Source organism: Lepidochelys olivacea (genome assembly GCF_965140295.1).
Source record: "Lepidochelys olivacea isolate rLepOli2 genome assembly, chromosome: 4".
Classification (NCBI taxonomy): domain Eukaryota; kingdom Metazoa; phylum Chordata; order Testudines; family Cheloniidae; genus Lepidochelys; species Lepidochelys olivacea.
Genome location: NC_140414.1, coordinates 147,069,528 through 147,083,965, shown reverse-complemented (window position 1 = coordinate 147,083,965; position 14,438 = coordinate 147,069,528). Strand labels below are relative to the sequence as shown.

General features: G+C 53.2%; 1 protein-coding gene across 2 annotated transcripts in view; it reads left to right on the top strand.

Moving 5' to 3' along the window:
- Positions 1-14,438, top strand: part of ATP6V1B1 (ATPase H+ transporting V1 subunit B1) — a gene marked incomplete at its 5' end in the record, with an annotated part of 79,697 nt that overhangs the window by 42,358 nt on the left and 22,901 nt on the right. The window contains 3 exons of one of the 2 annotated variants that reach the window (XM_084625605.1): positions 2,719-2,817; positions 3,842-3,968; positions 9,567-9,660. In XM_084625605.1, the coding sequence (XP_084481731.1) occupies positions 2,729-2,817; positions 3,842-3,968; positions 9,567-9,660 (310 nt within the window). The remainder of the gene's footprint in view (positions 1-2,718; positions 2,818-3,841; positions 3,969-9,566; positions 9,661-14,438) is intronic. The other variant, XM_084625604.1, reaches the window with a different exon arrangement.

The window sequence follows — 14,438 nt, the reverse complement described above, 5'->3', positions numbered from 1 at the left end:
CAATCTGCATGTGCTATGTAGACGTAACCCTTGGTTCGAATCCAAGCCAGGTCAGTAGAGAGCGACCATGGTACATATCCTTCCCTGGTGTAACTGCACGGGTGTTAGTCCGGGGGATTAGCTGTAGCCAGAAGGTGAATTACTCCCTTGCTCATAATGGGGGTTATGGGAGGGCAGGGCAGTGGGGGGGGCAGCTTGCCCTTTGCACCCGCCCTCATCCTCTCCCTGCTTTGTGGAGAAGGAGAGGCTTTCAGATGTGGTGGCTTTCACCAGCCTGGCATTGACTGAAGGTCCAAGCGCAGACCGTGATTCTGAGCCAATTTCCCTGCTAGCTTTAGCTGTTTGGACGTCTTATGCCGGGCATTTTTCTCCGGGCTGACACGGATGGAACTCCAGGCCAACTTAATCCACACCAGTTGCCACAAATGGCCCCCGGCTCTAAGTGGGAGCTGGCCTTAAAGGCAAGAGAAAAGTTGTTTAAATCTGCCAGCAATTAAATCATTTGGGTTTGTGCAGGAGCAAACGTTGGGGTCAGTTTTCAAAGGCCCAAAGGGGAGTTTGGGGCCCAACTCTCACTAATGGTCAAGAGGAATTGGTTCCTAACTGCGCTCCGTTTCCTCCTCCTTACTGCTGCTGAAACACTGGTGACCCTTGCTTAGGATGCTGACATCGGGCCAGTCCCATGGGCAAGAACAGCTTTACCGCTCGGACAGTGCCCTAGTTAGTGCAAGGCACAAGAGTATGGATGTCTGATGCTGACGGTCCCTCTGCATATGCCTATGGCCTCGGTTCAGCACAAAATGGCACTTCAGACAAGATTTGAACTCCCATTATTCCAGACACTTGGGATGAGCCGTGTCTAACAACACAGCTATATAAATGGTGGCTCGCATGTTACATTTCCCCGTAGAACTAGTATAAGCCTTCAGCCCACGTTGCTGCCGCCTGCATTTTTGGTGCCGAAGGTACCAGGTTCAATCCCCGCTCACAAGCATAGTGTGTGTATGCAGGGACATTCTTATCATTGCGTTGACAACTCTGGACTCCCCATATTTAGCCATACAAGAGAGGGCAGCAACCTAATTAACACACCATTGGGACAGCTGTAGCTTCTCCGTTGCTGGGCATTTCCCCAGCAGGACTGGGTGTCTGCATAAAAGATCTGCTCTGGTTCATGTAGGCCTGGCTTGATGAGTAATTGGACATGAGGGAGGCCTCATTTCTTGGGAAACTGGATGAGGGAAGTAAATGGAGCACCAGGCTGAGAACAAAATGTCTGTACTAGCTATGATCAGGGAGCCACTGACAATGGACAAGATACCAGTGGGTAAGATAAGCCTGGAACGTAAGAGGAGGTAAAGAGCAGGTCGTGCATGGAGAGTGCGTGGCCAGACCATGCTGTACAGAGATTGGTTCCTACAAAGTGACCAAGCAACGTGTCATGCAGTGTACAGTAAACACACAGTGATGTGCAAATGGATAGAAAGGAAGAGGTTTGCTGGGTAACTTTGCTGCCCTGTATCCACCCCCTCTGCCTGAGGCTTGGCAGCTCAAGTGTAGTTTGACCATATACCAATAAAGAGACCGCAGGGATGAGTTCAGAGTTGAGCTGAGTGCTTCGGAACCAAGTGGCTAAGGTCTTGGAGGCTACGCCAGCAATTCAATGACAAGCTCTAGGGCTGCATGCCGATATCACCGGGTGAAATTCTCTGGCCTGTGTCATGCTGAAGGTCAGACTGGCTGATCGCAATGGTCCCATCTGGGCTCCTCATCTATTGCAGCCATGGTTTTGATGGCTTCCCGCTGACAGGCTTTGTGGCAGGAGTGCCATACTCAAATGTTAAATAGCAATCAGCCAATAACTACGACTGACCAGTTATTTGTCTACGGGCTGCCCAGCAGTGCTCATTGCCCCAGTGTCTGAGCCCCTCACAAATTCTCATGAATTTATCCTTGCAGCACCCCAGTTAGGTGGGGAAGCTCACACTCTAAATAGACAAGGGAGTGTTGTTATCCCCACTTTACAGGTGGGAAACTGAGGCACAGGGAAATGAAGGGACTTGCCCAAGGTCCCGCAGTAGGTCAGTGGAAGAGCTGGGAATAGACCCCAGATCTGCTGAGTCCCAGTCTGGTGCCTTATCTGTAGAAGTGATTAATGTGAGGTGTGAGTGTGAAGAAAGGTTTGGAATGAAGAGAGACATTTGTCCAGGTGGGGCAGGAGGGAGCTCCAGGCCTAGGGGCTGCATGGCAGGAAGCATAAAGGGGCACAGGGGAAGGATGCAAAGGTGCAGGAAGTTTGGTCAGGGGGCGGAGAAGAGAGCAGGAAGAAATGAGCATGAAGGGGCAATGGGGAAGCCGAGGAGCCCCTTGAAAGTGTGGACCAAGGAATGGGAGGTAGGCACGGTGTGGGCCGTGCTCCGAAGCAGCGAGCACCCAGGCGGTGCTCCTACTGCCAAAGGAACACAGAAATATTTCTGATCGTTCAGCTGGAAGTGTGGGCCGGGGATGCCAGCCCAAGGGGTTACACTCAGGCCCAGGCTCTCCGATTGACATTCCCACTGAGCTAGGGAGGGAGCCAGGCATCACACAACAGTTGTACCAATGTGGGGAGCTCGCTGGAGTCTGGTTGTGGTGTGAAAAGTCAGCCAGGGCAGGATTGCTTCCCACAGGACAGCGGCAGCTCGGACATTAACCCCGGCCTTGCTTCTCTCTGCGCAGTTCGCCCGGTATGCCGAGATTGTCAACTTCACCCTTCCCAATGGCACCAACAGGAGCGGGCAGGTCCTGGAAGTGGTGGGGTCTAAAGCTATCGTGCAGGTGAGTGCACAGCATGCAGTGTGTCACTATGTTCACGGCATACACACGGGAGGGTAGCTAAAACCAGGAAATCCTCTTGCTGGAAGCTTGCGATGTAACACGACTTTGGTTCTTCAAACCCAGAACCTTGACACACAAGAGCCAAAACCAGATAGAGACAAAGCAGGCTGCTCCCTAAGGCAGGATTTACCCACCTTGCTCTAGGCTGGCTCTTTGTTGATAACTCGGATTGCATGCCTCCTTGCAAACAGACCATGAAAATCCCTGAGACTCACTGTGGTAGCTTATCGTTTTAACACAGTTTTCAATACACCACAACTACAACTCACTCGGCCCATTCTGCTGCTGAGCACCTGTATTGTATTCTCTGTGGGTTCCTTTTTCCAGTTCGGTTCCATATGAGTTTCATTCTTTGCAAAGCACATTGTCAGAGTGACTGGATGGCTCAGGAAACTGAGAAGGATACCAATTTATCTGTATTATGGTAGCACCTCTAGGCCATAACCTAGATCAGGGCCCCATTGTGCTGGGCGCTGCGCAAACCCATAGTGAAAAACCACCCCTGCTCCAATGAGCTTGTGAGAGTGCAGGGGACTTACCTGGTCATGGTGTGTCTACACAGCCACTAGTCACCCGCAGCTGGCCCGGGCCAGCTGACTCTGGCTCCCGGTGCTCGGAATGCAGGGCTGTTTCATTGCAGTGTAGACATCTGGGCTCAGGCTGGAGCCCGAGCTCTGAGACTATCCCACCTTGCAGGGTCCTAGAGCCCGGGCTCCAGGCTGATCCCAGACATCTTTACTGCAATGAAACAGCCCCACAAGCCCGAGCCAACTGGCACGGGCCAGCCCTGGGTTTTCCATTGACGTGTAGACCTACCCTCAGTTCTCCTCTCCTCTCACACACACGCTCGGGACAGGGCCATAAGAGCAGCTGCTGCAGAGATTGGATTGCGAGTGTCTTTGGGGAAGTCAGGCTCTGTACCCACAGTGGCACAAGAGTGGCTGAGCCCCCTCTCTCATTCTAGCTCCTGGCCAGACTCTGCACCCCAACCCCCAGCCTGCTTCTTCACCCCCAGCCCTGTGCTCAGTGCGCTCCCACCCTCAGCTCAGTGCAGAGAGAGAGGAAGAGAATGGGCCAGAACCAGGGAGAAGGTAGGTACCCGCTCTGTGTGGGCAGGGCCGGGATCCCAGACCGGCAGCGGGCTGAGTGGCAGCCGGCTGAGCCACTCAGCCCACTGCCGGTCTGGGGTCCCGGCTGTCGGCCCCGCTCAGCCCACTGCCGGTCTGGGGTCCCGGCTGTCGGCCCCGCTCAGCCCACTGCCGGTCTGGGGTCCCGGCTGTCGGCCCCGCTCAGCCCACTGCCGGTCTGGGGTCCCGGCTGTCGGCCCCGCTCAGCCCACTGCCGGTCTGGGGTCCCGGCTGTCGGCCCCGCTCAGCCCACTGCCGGTCTGGGGTCCCGGCTGTCGGCCCCGCTCAGCCCACTGCCGGTCTGGGGTCCCGGCTGTCGGCCCCGCTCAGCCCACTGCCGGTCTGGGGTCCCGGCTGTCGGCCCCGCTCAGCCCACTGCCGGTCTGGGGTCCCGGCTGTCGGCCCCGCTCAGCCCACTGCCGGTCTGGGGTCCCGGCTGTCGGCCCCGCTCAGCCCACTGCCGGTCTGGGGTCCCGGCTGTCGGCCCCGCTCAGCCCACTGCCGGTCTGGGGTCCTGGCTGTCGGCCCCGCTCAGCCCACTGCCGGTCTGGGGTCCCGGCTGTCAGCCCCGCTCAGCCCACTGCCGGTCTGGGGTTCTGGCTGCCGGCCACTTGCCAGCCGGGGTGCCGGCCGCTGGCCCCGCTCAGCCCACTGCCGGTCTGGGGTCCCGGCTGTCGGCCCCGCTCAGCCCACTGCCGGTCTGGGGTCCCGGCTGTCGGCCCCGCTCAGCCCACTGCCGGTCTGGGGTTCTGGCTGCCGGCCACTTGCCAGCTGTGGTCCCGGCCGCAGGCCCCGCTCAGCCCACTGCCGGTCTGGGGTTCTGGCTGCCGGCCACTTGCCAGCCGGGGTGCCGGCCGCTGGCCCCGCTCAGCCCACTGCCGGTCTGGGGTTCTGGCTGCCAGTCCCTTGCTAGCCCGGGTCCCGGCCGCAGGCCCCGCTCAGCCTGCTGCCAGCCTAGGTGAACGAAACCCCAGGCTGGCAGTGGGCTGCGCGGGCTGGCGGCGTAAGATCAGCATTTTAATTTAATTTTAAATGAAGCATGCCTGCCCCTCCTCCTAGTTTACTTTACATATGACAATAGTTTAGTTATGTAATATATAGACTTAGAGAGAGAGAGAGAGACCTTCTAAAAATGTTAAAATGTAACACTGGCACACGAAACCTTAAATTAAAGTGAATAAATGAGGACTCGGCACACCGCTTCTGAAAGGTTGCCGACCCCTGGACTAGATGATCACGGTGGTCCCGTCTGCCCTTGGAATCGATGTGTCTCTGGCTGTTTGGCGTCTCTGTGAGAAAGGAGTTGGGTGGGGGGTCTGATTCCAGCTCCTTGTGATGAGGCAGCCCCATCACACTCACAAAACCACCCTTACAACTGGCTCTTGGTGTACAAGCAGGCCGGCACCAGGGGGACGGGGAGGGTTACAGGACTGTATGCAGCGCAGTAGCAGAGCCTCTGAGTTAACACTTCCTGTTATAACACCCCGTTGTCAGCGGCTTATAACTTTGCCAAACTTTAACCGTTCGGGCTGGAATTTTCCCTGCTGAGTGTCTGCCTCCAGCTGAAGTTTTTTTTCCCCCAGCAAAAATGGTTCAGCCGTTTCTCAGAACAAGTCTAAGGAAAAATCCCTTGTTTTGCCCATGTTAATAAAACTCTTAAGCATTTTGTTGAGAAGCTGTAGCCCCTTCACGCTCTGGAGCAGGGACTTGTCTCCTGTGCTCCCAAAGGCCACCCCCCTGCTGGCACACAGGCAGCAGGGAGAAGAGGACTCAGCCTGCTTGGAGAGGAGTCTTGGGGCAGTGGAGGGAGGGCAGGTTGGACAAGGGGCCAGACAGGTGGTGGGTGAGACTGGGACAAAGATCCATGTGGGCAGCATGGAGAAGAGAAGCTGAGGGTTTGAGGGAACAGGGACAAGAAGCAAAGGGGGTAGGGGTGGGTGTGGGGTACTGGGTTGATTGGGACAAAGAGCTGGGGTGTGCTGCTGGGCCATGGAACCAGTGAGGGTGGGGATGTGGAGCCAAGGGGGCCAGGGAGCTGGGGGATATTGGGACAGGAATGAGGACTTGAGATGGGGGGGTGGAAGGGTCGGGAGCATGAGGAGTCAGGCCAGGCAGGGCAGGGGCTGTGTAACCACTAGAGTAGATGCTCCCTTCGGACCCTAGACTAGAACCCAGGATTCCTGAGTCTCAGTATCCCTCTGCTGCCAGCCAATAGCAGTGAAACCCACTGGCAAAGTGTGTATCTCATCCCCATCTACTGGTTGGCTCATGTTGGGGATGACAACCTACTAGTGCTGTCAGTTGCTCTGGGGCAGAGGCCTGTGCTATGGAACTAACGGTTTGCACCCTTCCGGTGACCCTTGTGGGTACCCGCCTGGTTCCACAAGTTGGCACTCCTGTTTTCTCAGTTTTTTTTTTTTTTCAAAAATCCAGGAAATACACACGAAAAACTACATTAAAACGCAGCATTAAGGTGGCAAAGTCAAGCACTCAAAAGTTAGGAAATGCCAGAATTAGAGTTGCCTCCTGCAAACAGACTTTGCCCCCGTTGTGTGCATGGCCTAGGCTACAGCCTTTAATTCCATGGGCACAGCTGGTTTGTTCCCCAGTTCCTGCTGCGTCAGCTCATTGCCCCCTAAAATGCGCCTTTGGCCCTGGCCCTGCTGGAGCTTTTCCCTCTCCAGTGACCCCTACTGGAGGTCCCTGGAAATGCCATTCTCAGGTCCCATGCCCCCCACCCCTCCGCCCAGACAGCAAACTCTGTGCATTGACAATCACCAGTTTACCCCTCACCCTCGCAACAACTGGCGCAAAAAGTCTCGCCCTGTGGCCCTGATCCTGCACCGGGATCCATGTGGGTGATTTCTGTGGGTCTCCATGGGGGCACCAGGGTCCGTCCAAAATAAAAGTCACAGTTTTCTCTGAAAGCGTCCTGACCTTTTGTAATCTAACTCCCTGTTCTTTCCAATCAGCCCGCTTCCCTCCCGGCTTGTCCCTCTCGAGTCATTAACGCCTTGAGCTCAGCCTAATGAAACAAGGTAGCTACCCAGTTGACCTGCCTGGGACCTCTGCCGGCGAGCTGCGAAACTTCACTCCTCCAATGCCGCAGAGACCTTTGCAGTGCCCTTCTAATCCTATTAGGGAGTCAGCCTCCAAAAACCTGAGTCTTTTGCAGAAGCGGCTTAGGAAGGGCCTGACCCACACACATGCACTGGGGTAGGGCAGCCTTTTCCTTTCTTCCCTGCTGCCGCAGCTGCAGATGTATGAATGAGCCTGCTTGAATGTGCCACATTCTTTCACAGTCCAGTCCTTTCCAAGGGGCCACACGGCTCTAATTAAAGCAGCGGTCGGGAGGTTAATTAATACAAATGGTGGCAAATATTATACCAATCAAAGTGCCTTTGGATTCCCTTCTCTGCTAGAGCATGCTGCTCTGGTAGAATCTCGTTAGCAAGCTGGGAGAAAACACAGCCCTTAAACCATCCAACTGTTACCTCCACTGCATTAATGAGACTGTTTTATGCTTTCTTTATTCCAGCCTCTCCCTGGTTCATTTTGGAATTGCTGGGATCTTTAGATCTGCCTTCTTTGAGCAAATCTATATTTTAAAGCAATTTTAAAAGAACTATTTCTCATATGGCAGGAGTTCGAATGGAAAATTGCAGTGATCTCTTAGCTAAAGAAATTGCATGTAAATACCAGCGTGTAATGTTTATATAATATATGTGCGTGATACATAAATATGGCCCTGATCCTGAAATTGGCTCTGCTCAAGCGAACCCCTTCACCCATGGTGAGTTCGTTGCAGAATCTGGGCCTGTGTGTGTCTCATATACGCTACTGAACTTCCCAGCAGGATAGCTGGTCTGATGATAACTCTTGAGACGCAGGAAATAGAGCTCGTTACATGCGAGCAACAAATGTGCCATTTTCTCCCCTAGCAGGTGGTCGACTTCTCAGCTGATGTTTCTTCATTTGTTCACATGGCAAAGGTCTGTAGTGCAGCGCTGAGGATTCAAAGTTCACTGGTGACCGGGGCACTGAGTATTTAATGCAGAGAGGAGCAGGATATTCTGATGCCAACTTCCATTTCCTGTGTCTCAAATCACGACAGGGGCTGGCTTCCTGTCTGATTGCTAGGGCTCGGTTTGTGTTGTACTGAAGACACAGCTCGGGCTGGGGAGCTGTGGTTCGCGCTCACGCGGTGCTGAGAGTAAGCCTGGCTCTTCACACACAGATGCAACCAGCAGATCCCTGGCTGAGGACTTTCATAGCTTGCAAGGGCTTGAGCCCCCCAGAGTCAAATCTGAAAAGTGGCTCCAGTTTAGCCTTGGCTCAAGAGCGCCAGCCATTGAGACACACACTCCACTGCCTACAGCACCTGGATTTTTGCCTCAGGGTCTCTCATCCAAGTGCTGATCTGGTCCTACACCGCTTAGCTTGGGAGAGAGAAGAATTATAGCAGCAGCTAGAAAGCGAAGGCCACAGGGTGCTTCGTGGCTAGCACAGAGCTGTGCGGCCAGAGGAGAACAAGCAGAGCGCTACCCTGTCCTTTGGTGAAGGAAGGGTCGCTGAGCGGGGATGTACAGGTGACCTGCTTTTGAGTCTACATAGGGACGTCTAGGGGGCAGGTCCCGAGCTGGTGTAAATCAGACCAGCGTCACTGATATCAGCCTCATCAGTAGCTACGGATCAGGCTCCTTCTGGAGCAGTGACCCACTGGTCAGTGTGTGTGACCTGTCCCCCTCTGCACTTGATCCACGGAGGAGATGAATCTGTCACAGGATCGCAGCTGGAGAGGTGGGTTCTTTTGCCCATGTCATAGAGATTTGTGTATTTAGTTCTAGAGGGCCCCACTTCAATCCCTCGTGCTGGCCGAGATCACCAGCCACTACTTCAAATCGACCGTAGTACTGATTATGTACCAGCATTACAGAGTCATCTCTGTTCGACAGCCCCATCGTTCTCCAGGCCAGCCGCGTCTGTGAGTGTACAGAAAAGGGACAGAAATCTCACTGGGGTGGTCCGGCAGCCCGGAGGTTTTACACTGTAAGACATGAGGGAGATGGTAGGTTTAAATGGAGGCGTAGCCATGCCGATGGGTGGCATCTAGTGCTCTCCAGCCAGGCGAGCTCCAGTTCCCCAGATCCATGCGCTGCTGCATTGAGGCCACACACTGGCAATTGGACAGGCTCCACATCTACGCCAAGCGAGAGAGCTGGCATGCTGAGACACATCCACATAGCACCTAGTTACATTATGGAGTAAGGGTTTGAGCCCAAGCCCGTTGAAGTAAATGGGAAAACTCCCGTGGACAGGCTTTCAATCAGGTCCTAAAAGTGGAAAGTTTTCTTAATACCAAAGTTTCTTTCCTTCCTTCCTTCCCAGGCTCCCTCGCCCTCTCAGTCTGGTGCATCTTTTTAAACAGTGCAGATCACATAACATTATCTTCTAGATTCCCTTCCCCTCAGTTCATTTGAACCCGCCTGGCCCTCTCCAGCCATTTGCCGTTAATCCCCACTAATTGCCACTAATTCGGTTCCTGTCCCCGGGTCTGTGCAGGTGTTTGAAGGAACATCTGGGATCGACGCCAAGAAGACATCCTGCGAGTTTACCGGGGACATCCTCCGCACACCTGTTTCCGAGGACATGCTAGGTAGGTCCATAAGAGCAAGCTGAGAGCGAATTCATCTCAATCCACGGATCTCAGTGGCAAAAATGAACAGCAACGAGTTACTGCGCCAGCAGCAAGGGGCTGCCAGAGCCTGTAGCCTGCTGCTGATTTTACGTTTGCAACGTTTGATTTGTCTGCAGAGAGAGTCACTTTCCTTTGGTCAGTATTTATCATTGTTTCACCTGTCTGAGACAGGGGCTGCAGGTAGGGGGCCAGACATCCTGATACCTTCGGGAGCATCCCAATATTTCGGGCTTTGTCTTGTATATGCAACTATGCTCCCGTCCCGAAAAAAGTGTCCCGATTTTTCACACTTGCTCTCTGGTCACCCTAGTATCAAGCGCTTTGGGAAATGGATTGAAAGGCTGGTCCGATTCCCCTGGAGCTGTTGGAAATGCCTCCTGGCCTCCGCTGAACAGCTGCTGGGTGACTTTTGATACGGGAACCCCTCAGTGAGTCTGAAAAGGGAAATTCCAAAGGCTCCTGAAGAGGCCAGTGTGTGCCATACAGGACCGGCCCCAAGAGCAGAGGGTAAAAGCAGTAATGGAATCGGAGAAGGGAGGGGGAGGAGACGTGGGGAAGGTCACACCGTCCATAGAGGCTGCTGGGGGAAAGTGGAAGGCAACAAAACCCAAGAATGAATTAATACTGCCAACAGGCTTCTGCCGATGGCACATGTGGGCCCAAGGTGACGAGCTGGGATCTGATCTCACATTCAGGAGGTGTCTGGTGCATTAGAGAGAGAGGGACCAGCTAAAAAATCCCTATTCAAATTCAGATTCTAAACCACCAAAGTTTGGGGATGTTTGGATCCTGGGGTTTGGTTCAGCCCAGCTGCAGAGTGCAATCTGATGCTCCCCAGGGTTGGAATTGGGGCTTTGCTTCCGGCTGGTCTCGAGCGAATAGATCAGGAACGCTAGACAAAACTCAGCCCCACTAGTAGGCGAAGGGAGGGATTGAAATCAGCAATAATAATAATGGCAAGGCAGGAAGACAAGGCAGTAAAATTGTTTAACGACTGCAAAGGGCAGGAGGGTTTAGTGGTGGTGGGCTACAGGGTCTCTTGTTTCCAGGCCAGTTCAAATCTGGTCTAGGTTTGGAGGTGAGTTAAAGGTGGTACCCGTCTAATGATTGGCCTGTCTCCTATATCAAATGAGTTTGTTGGGTCTCAGTCTAGTTCCTACTGGATGATAGGTGGCTGCATCTTAAAAATATATAAAATAGCACCATCCTTGTTGGAAATAATTGGCCCCTTTCTCTCAGAGGAGTGACCAAGGATGCAATAAGTATAGAACCTGAACTCCTTTCCTGTGAATGAACTAGCAGCAGTGAATCTAGGTGAGATCCGGGCCCCATTGTGCAAGGCGCTGTATATAAATATAGTAAGAGACCGCTTCTGCCCCAAAGAGCTCGTAATAGAAATAAAGGTAGGGAGACAGAGGTACAGGAAGGGGAATTTGCCCAAGGCTACCTGATTCCCACTGCAGTTCTCTATCCCCTTGGCCACAGGCCTCTTTGGAGACATCTACACTGCAGCTGGGAGAGGTGATTCCCACCTCCCACCCAGCTTGAGCTAGCCTACTAACGTAGAAGTGTGGCCACAGAGCCTCGAGCTAGCTGCCTGAATGCATACCTAGGAGCTCGGAAGGGGTGTCCCTGAGCCGCTGTCTGTGCTGGGGAGGCCTTGCTGCGTGTACGTCTGCCCGAGTTGCAGTTTACCCCTCCAGCTCCAGTGTAGACGGGGCCTTTTTTAGGGTAGGACAGGGTCCGTGGGGGGGAAGCGTACGTTGCTGTACGCAGTCTGTGGCTAACCCGAGAACTTCTGCCAGTGCAGCACCTTTCACTGGCATGAAACTGGCTACACAAGAGAGGAGCCCGAGCAGTCCAGCGAATCTAACTTTGATCCTTAGTAACGGAATAAAATAAACGTGAAGAGGAAAACAATACTGTAACCGCCTGGAGGCTAACGATGGAGGCGTGAGCAGTGAGAACAGCACTGGGGAGTTGTAAAGAATGGATCTGGGCAGACCCAATCCCAGGGACAAAATCAGTGGGGGTCGGGAACTCAGTAGATGTGATGTGTCATTGTCTGGACATCAGTTAAGTATTTGCTAGAGTGTCTCATGCAATCTTACTCTCCTGTCGACTTGCAATAGGAAAACTGGCCACCGACCTGTATTCAAAGGGCAATGGTCAAGGGCAAAGCACCACGCAGGGGGCAGGTTTCAGTGCAGCAACTTGGGGTAACGTGATCACTGGACAGTGGATGGTTCCTTAAGGGATCTGTTCTCATCTCGCTGGAAAACTTTAGGAGACCTTCTGTCTCCCCTCTCCCTGCCCACTGGGGCAGCGCTGGGATATTTGCCACTTTCCAGGATGTGTCTGCTACCCAGAGACACAGAGGGGAGGTCATATTTTCATACTAGCTGGGAGTTTGGGCTTTGGTTTGGTTTGGTTTGGTTTTGGTGAGGTGGGAAGAAGGGGAAAAGAGTGAGACGCTAAAGAGTTAATCGTGCCCAGCCCAGGTGTAGAGCTTTGGTGCACAGAAGGTCCTGGGTAGGTGGGGAAACCTGACCCTGCCTTGCTGTGACACTGGAATGTGCAGCTAAGCATCTCCTTAGCATGGTGGGGATCCGACACCCCCATTCTCCACCCCTGACTTGTCCCTTGTGAAAACGTGAACAGGAGTGCAGGAGGCTTCCTGCTGCTCCTTGCAGCAGGCTACACCCACTGCTTAACCTAATTGATGCCCACACCTACTCCCTGCTGCACACCACTTAGGGACTCGCAGGATCAAGAGCTGACACCAAAGTCATCTAAGCCCATGTGCGGTGGCCACCCCAGGCCAGCGCCTTCCTAGCCTGATGGGCAAAGCCTTCCCCTGGAGGTGCACTGAGGTCTGCTGTGCGTGTCCATGGCTAGGCCACCAGCCAACACCAGCATATTGGGGATACCTTCAGCAGCCCACTGGCCAAATTGGCATGATGCAGGCCAGAGCCATGCACACTGGGGCTGCCCCATAGGAAGCCAGACAAGGCAAGCAGGGAGGGATAGCTCAGTGGTTTGAGTATTGGCCTGCTGAATCCAGGGTTGTGAGTTCAATCCTTGAGGGGGCCATTTAGGGATCTAGGGCAAAAACCGGGGATTGGTCTTCCTTTGAGCAGGGGGTTAGACTAGATGATCTCCTGAGGTTCCTTCCAACCCTGATATTCTATGAAGGTGCACAGTGAGAACTGGGCTGTTTGCATGGGTCTAAAAATTACTTTTATCTCCCTCACAATGTGATTTTTTTTTTTGGCCAATTATTCTGCTCTTAGGGGTTCCGGCTGGGAGCTGAATTCCCACAGTGCCATGAGGAAAGGCTGTTTTTGCCTTATTTAGGGTCCCATCCATAGAATATAGAGATGGGGCGGGGGGAACTATTAAGTCACTCCAACTCCTTATACAGGTGTGTTCCCTTCCATTCGTTTTCTAGCACTTGATGGTCTGTGCTTCCAGGCTGGGGGACTCTATCCCGGCCAGCAGTGACTCTGAAATAGACTTGGGGATCATGCTAGCTCATCAACTGAACATGAGCACCCGGTGCCAAAAGAGCTAATGCAAACCTTGGATGCCTAAACAGGATTATTGAGTAGGAGTGGGGAGGTTATTTCACCTCTGTATTTGGCACTGGTGCGACCGCTTCTGGAATCCTGTGTCCGGTTCTGGTGCCCACAATTCAAGAACAATGTTGATATATTGGGGAGGGCTCAGAGAAGAGCCACGAGAATGATTAGAGGATTAGAAAACCTGCTTTATAGCGATAGATTCAAGGAGCTCAATCTATTTAGTTTAACAAAGAGAAGGTGAAGGGGTGACTTGGTCACAGTCCGTAAGTACCTATAGGGGGAACAGAATTTGCAAATGGGCTCTTCAGTCTAGCAGCGGAAGGTCTAACATGATCCAATGGCTGGAAATTGAAGCTAGACAAATTCAGACTGGAAATAAGGTGCAGAGATTTAACATTGAGGTTAATTAACCACTGGATCAACTTCCCAAGGGTCGTGGTGGATTCTCCATCACTGTCAATTTTTAAATCCAGGTGGGATTTTTTTTCTAAATGCTCTGCTCTGGTTCAAACAGGAATTAGTTCTCGGGCCTGTGCTCTGCAGGAGGTCAGACTAAAACAGTGATGCCTTCGGGCCTTAGAATCTGTGCAATTGCAGACGGGCATTCTGGGCAGATTTGGCCTTGTGGTTATTATGCATGTTTCATGACTGTACCTAGAGTTAGTCCAGGCCCCCCTTGGTCTTATGGTTAATACACTGGGCTGGGACTCAGGAGCTGTGAATTCAACTTCCCGGTTTGTCACAGACTATCTGGGTGACCTCTGGTAAAAATTTTCTATGCCTCAGCCCCCCCATCTGTAAACTGGGCATAATAATCCTCTCTTTTCTTGTCTAGATGTCAACTTTTCAGAGCAGAGACTGTCTCATAGCACGTGTATGGACCAGAGGTGCTGGAACAATTTGTATAGCGGGGGGTGCCTAGAGCCAATCTGTAAATGCTGTATATAATGGAAACCACTTCAGGCCAGGGGGTGTGGCAGCACCCCTACTTCCAGCACCTATGGTATGGACAGAGTGGCGGATTAACACACGGGGCCCGTGCCTGGGGTCCCAGCCAATTTGGGGTTCCTCGCAGGAGCGTTGGAACCTGTGTAGAAGTGGCGGGGCGACTGGTGCCAGAACTGTGGCCCCGTCCCCTGCTCCACCTCCTCC